The sequence below is a fragment of the Triticum urartu genome, chromosome 2 (genome assembly GCF_003073215.2).
Source record: "Triticum urartu cultivar G1812 chromosome 2, Tu2.1, whole genome shotgun sequence".
Lineage (NCBI taxonomy): Eukaryota > Viridiplantae > Streptophyta > Magnoliopsida > Poales > Poaceae > Triticum > Triticum urartu.
The window spans coordinates 16,532,246-16,537,052 of NC_053023.1; the positions used below are offsets into that span (position 1 = coordinate 16,532,246).

The window sequence follows — 4,807 nt, forward strand, 5'->3', positions numbered from 1 at the left end:
GAACACATTACAGGATGCGAGCTATGGAAAAGACGAATTCTGCTATGAATAGTGACATTACTGTTCAGCACTATTCAATATTGATTTTGTTTTTTCATAGCTCATATCTACTAATGTGTTTGCATTTCAAATTTTCCAATTCAGTAGAACATCACTCTCTTAACATTTCATATTTTTAGATTTTTTTTCAAAAATTTAAGACATCAGTTTCGCGTGGTCTTTGCCCGTTTCCACCAAATGTTGGTTTCATATGATATTTTCCTCGTATTGATATGATATATGGTCATGTAATAGTAACACTTGCTCTTAACGAACCTGAATTGCTGACCGATTGCTCACAGACTTTATTCACTCAGAGACTGGATTACACTCATCTACTCCCTCCGTTTTGAATTACTTGTCTTAGATTTATCTAGATACAAAGGTATCTAGCACTAAAATGAGTCAAATTCAAGACAAGTAATTGAGAACGGAGGGAGTACATATACATGACCGAATTCTGCAAATTTATTCAGAGGACATCGAACCGGAGACAGATGGTGTTCTTGTTTCAGAGCTGCACGGGGCTGAGCAGTGGCTTTCCTGCGAAGAAGGCGTCGAGGTTGCCGGCGACAAGCTCGATCGTGCCGCGGATGGACTCCGGCGTGGCCACGGCCCTGTGCGCCGACAGCACGACGTTGTCCATGGAGAAGAGCTCCGGCGGCACGTTCGGCTCGCTCTCGAACACGTCCAGGCCGGCGCCGCCGACGACGCCCTCCTGCAGGCACCTGACCAGCTCCGGCTCGTCCACGAGGCCGCCGCGGCCGACGTTGACCAGCACGCCGTCCTTCCCCAGCGCCTCCATCACCTCCCGGTTCACCACGTGCTTCGTCTCCTCCGTCAGGGCGCAGGACAGAACCAGCACGTCGCTGCCGGCGGCGAGCTCGCGCACGGTGGGGACGAACTCGTACCGCGCCGACGGCTTGGGCGACCTCGAGTTGTAGGAGACGGCGCAGCCGAAGGCGGCGAGCCGCCGCGCGATGCGGGAGCCGATGTTGCCCAGCCCCAGGATCCCCACCCGCTTGCCGCTCACCTGCCAACGACTCCATCAGACTCCGGTGATCAAAATTCTCCTCTTGTGCGCGTTCTTTGGAATCATTTGGATGCGTTGCAAAGTTGCAATTGCATAAATTTTGCGGGGATGGCCAAGAAAAACTAATTCTAACTACCGCGATTGATGGGGATCCGCGGTTAAATTAACCTTGGAGACGAGGGGATACTCCCCGCCGGCCGGCCAGCTGCCGCGTCGGAAGTACGCGTCTGCAGCGGCGACGCGGCGGAGAGCGGCTATGAGAAGCCCGACGGCGTAGTCGGCCGCGTCGTCAGAGAACGCGCCCCCAGCGTTGGTGACGGCAATCCGACGGACGAGGCGAGTACGAGCTCCAGCTTTGGGAGCGCGCCCATGAGCTCGGCGGTCACCGCAGGGAGCTCGACTGTAAGGAGCGCCCGAGCCGAGGCGGCCGTGTCCGCGTCAACATCAGCGAGAGGAAGGAGACTGTACCGAGCTGAGAGCTCCAGCTCAAACTCCGGGATGATGGGGTCGGCCAGGAGCACGACCGGCTTGGATGCATCGGCTTGGGCTCGCGCCGGCGGCCGCATCTCCTCAATCGGCGGTGGGTTCGGTAGGTAGTGACTAGTGAGCCAAGCGAAGGGGAAGAACAGAGCACTGCTGCTACTAAAAAACAGAGTCGTCCAGACTCCAGAGCGGTGGTGGCCAAGAACTAGACAACTAACTACTGTATCTACCTTGGTGGTGAGAGGATAGTCGCCGTCGGCCGCCCACCTGCCGGCCCGGACGTGGGCCTCGGCGGCGGCCAACCGGCGGAGCACGGCGACGACGAGCCCGACGCCGTAGTCGGCCGTGTCGACCGCGAAAGCAGCGCCAGCGTTTTGTGACGGCGATCCCGCGGCGCCGGCAGGCGGCGAGGTTGACGTGGTTGACGCCCACGGAGATGCCCGCCACGAGCCGGAGCGCCGGGAGCGCGGCCAGGTGGTCGTCCGTGACCGGATTGAGCCCGATGAGCAGCGCCCTCCCCTCCGCCACGGTCGCGGCGTCGGCGTCCGCGACCAGAACGAACCGGAAGCGCCCGGCCAGCGCCGCGGCGAACTCCGGGAAGAGCGGCTGCCCCAGGAGCACCAGCGGCCTCTCGTCGGCGGGCGGCGTCGTGTTTTCCATCGGTCCGTGGAGGTAGGAATGGTATCGCTATCGCCTATCAGACTACCTGCTGCTTTGGAGGGACAGAGACAAAGCCACCAGCAGACATCGGTTGCTGGACCATATGTGGCTATTCCTAAGAACAATTCCAACCGATACGGACAAGTGCCGGCCCAACCCGGGGACCCAAACTGAAATCGAAATGTCTCGGTGTCCGCCTAAACGTATTTTAGACCTAAATTTTCATCTTGTTTGCGTCCACACGTACATGAAACGGACGCGGCGCACGTCCGCTCAGTGTTCACCTCGGTCCCATCCGTCGGCCGTCCAACCACCGCTCGTGTGCGGGGTGTCGACGTCATCCACTTCCCTCCCCCGCCCACATCTAACCAAGCTTACCCTCCTCATTCATGACAGGCAAAACCTAACTAGCCATGGGGTTCTTCAACAAGGGCAAGCGAAAGTTCTGACCTATCGTCACCTCGTCCCGCGCGTCGTCACTGTCACCACCGACTCCTCGCGCGGCGGGCCATCATGAAAAAGGCAGCGCGCTGTACATCCCGGTGCACCAGACGCAGTGGCACTGGAAATACTGGTAGCCGCTGGCCTATCCAGATGTCTACATGCCCCATTATTGGCATCTGGACACGCACCGTATTTCAGTGCCGGCGATGCCCCGGTCGGTGCGGGCGCACACCGAGGAGATGCGCAGACGCCATGAGTTACTGACGTCGGAGCAGCGGCGGCTCCCATACGTGTTGAACACTCCCAACTAGGAGGTCTGGTTCGCGCTAGAGCTCGAGGCATCAGCGTCGACGACCAAGACGAACCGGAAGCGCCCGACCAGCGTCGCGGCGACCTCCAGGAAGAGCGGCTGCCCCAGAAGCACCAGCGGCCTCTCGCCGGGGGGCGGCGTCGTGTTTTCCATCACTCCGTGGAGAAGGGAATGGTATCGCTATCGGAGTATCAGTACTAGTAGAAACCTCTATTTTTTTTGCGATGGAGTAGAAACCTCTATTTATCAATGTCAGTTTGGTCTTTCGAAAATGTTCATAGGAGTAGGGGGTGTGTGCGCGTTCATAGGGGTAAGTGTATGCATGTGTATATGGATGTCTGTACTAATGTTAAAAAAAAAGAAACCTCTATTTATCGGTTCTGGTGAAACATTCACGGTTGGTTTGCTTTTAGATTTGTGCAGCAGACATGGGTTGGTGGTGGACTAATCAATGCCAGTTTTATTCTTTGTGATGAAGAGCTCGCGGTCAGTGACGATCGACATTCTTTGTGCTCAGTCGGAGACGACGACGGGCGTAAGCAGCGGGGCGCCGGCGAAGAAGGCCTCCAGGTTGCCGGCGACGAGGTGGTCGAGGTCGGCTATGGACTCCGGGGTGAACGCGGCCCAGTGAGGCGTCAGCACGACGTTGTCCATGGCCATCAGCTCAGCCGGCACGTCTGGCTCGTCCTCGAACACGTCCAGCCCGGCGCCGGCGAGCCTGCCCTCCGCGAGCGCCCTCACCAGCTCCCCCTCGTCCACGTTCGGGCCGCGCGCCACGTTCACCACCACGCCGCCGCTCCCCAGCGCGTCCAGCACGCGCCTGTCCACGACGTGCCGGGTCTCGGCGGTTAGAGCGCACGCGACGACGAGCACGTCGGAGCACGCGGCAAGGTCGCGCACCGCGGGGTGGTAGCAGTACGAGACGTCGTGTTTCCGGCCGCGGGAGTGGTAGGAGACGACGCAGCCGAACGCCTCCAGCCTCCTCGCGACTGCCGATCCGATGCTGCCGAGGCCGACGATGCCCACGCGCTTCCCGCGGAGCGTAGACCCGAGGGGCAGGAAGTCGCCGCGCTCCGGCCAGAGCCCCCGCCGCACGTACCTGTCGGCCGCCGATACGCGCCGGAGGACGTCGATGACCAGGGCGACGGCGTGGTCGGCGACGTCGGAGGAGTAGACCCCGGCCGCGTTGGCCACGGCGACGCCGCGGCGCGCGCACTCGGGGAGGTCGATGTGGTTGAGGCCTGCACTGACCGTGACGACGCAGCGCAGCGACGGGACGGCGTCCAGGAAAGCCGCGTCGACGCGGACGCCCCCGCCCGGGACGAGGGCCAGGCGCGGTGGGTCGTCGTCGGCAGCCGCGGCGGCGAGGAAGGCTTCCATCGAGAGCGACGAGGCGTGGCGGTCGAGGAGGCTGAAGCGGGCGGCGAGACCGGCGAGGGAGGCCGGCGAGAGGCGGCAGAGCACCAGCACCCGCCGCGTCGCTGCCATCGTACGTTGTCGCGCGAGAAGAGGGCGTGAAGGGCGGCCAGGCAGTTGATCTGGAGTTGCAGTTGGGAACCGAAGCCATTTCTGTTGGGATAAAGAATGCGGGGTTGCCGTCGGGGGCGCCACCGTGAACACTGGAAATGACGATGAAAGCGGACTGGATCCAACAGCTAAACGTATTTTCCAAATTTATTTTACAAGAAAACTAGGACTTTGTCACTGATTATTTCGTATATGGCATATGGGAGCATGTGCTCCCCGATTCAAAATCAACATTTAATTTATAAAATTTGTGAAAACATCACAATGTATAATATCACTCATATACTCAGATGATGTATCTATCACTGAAA

At 59.4% G+C, this 4,807-nt stretch overlaps 1 protein-coding gene and 2 pseudogenes across 1 annotated transcript; all 3 read right to left on the reverse strand.

Annotated features, from left to right (window-relative positions):
- Positions 1-306: 306 nt before the first annotated feature.
- On the reverse strand, positions 307-2,360 carry LOC125535182 (annotated as a pseudogene).
- On the reverse strand, positions 1,079-1,779 carry LOC125535183 (annotated as a pseudogene).
- Positions 2,361-3,321: 961 nt separating the features above from the next.
- LOC125540693 (glyoxylate/hydroxypyruvate reductase HPR3-like) lies at positions 3,322-4,554 on the reverse strand. Its single transcript, XM_048704279.1, has one exon. The coding sequence runs from the start codon at positions 4,455-4,457 to the stop codon at positions 3,483-3,485; it is 975 nt and encodes a 324-aa protein (XP_048560236.1). The 5' UTR covers positions 4,458-4,554; the 3' UTR covers positions 3,322-3,482.
- Positions 4,555-4,807: the final 253 nt, after the last annotated feature.

What these genes read in the sequence shown, in the direction of transcription:
- LOC125540693 (XM_048704279.1), bottom strand. Translation starts at nt 4,457, where the DNA reads ATGGCAGCGACGCGGCGGGTGCTGGTGCTCTGCCGCCTCTCGCCGGCC.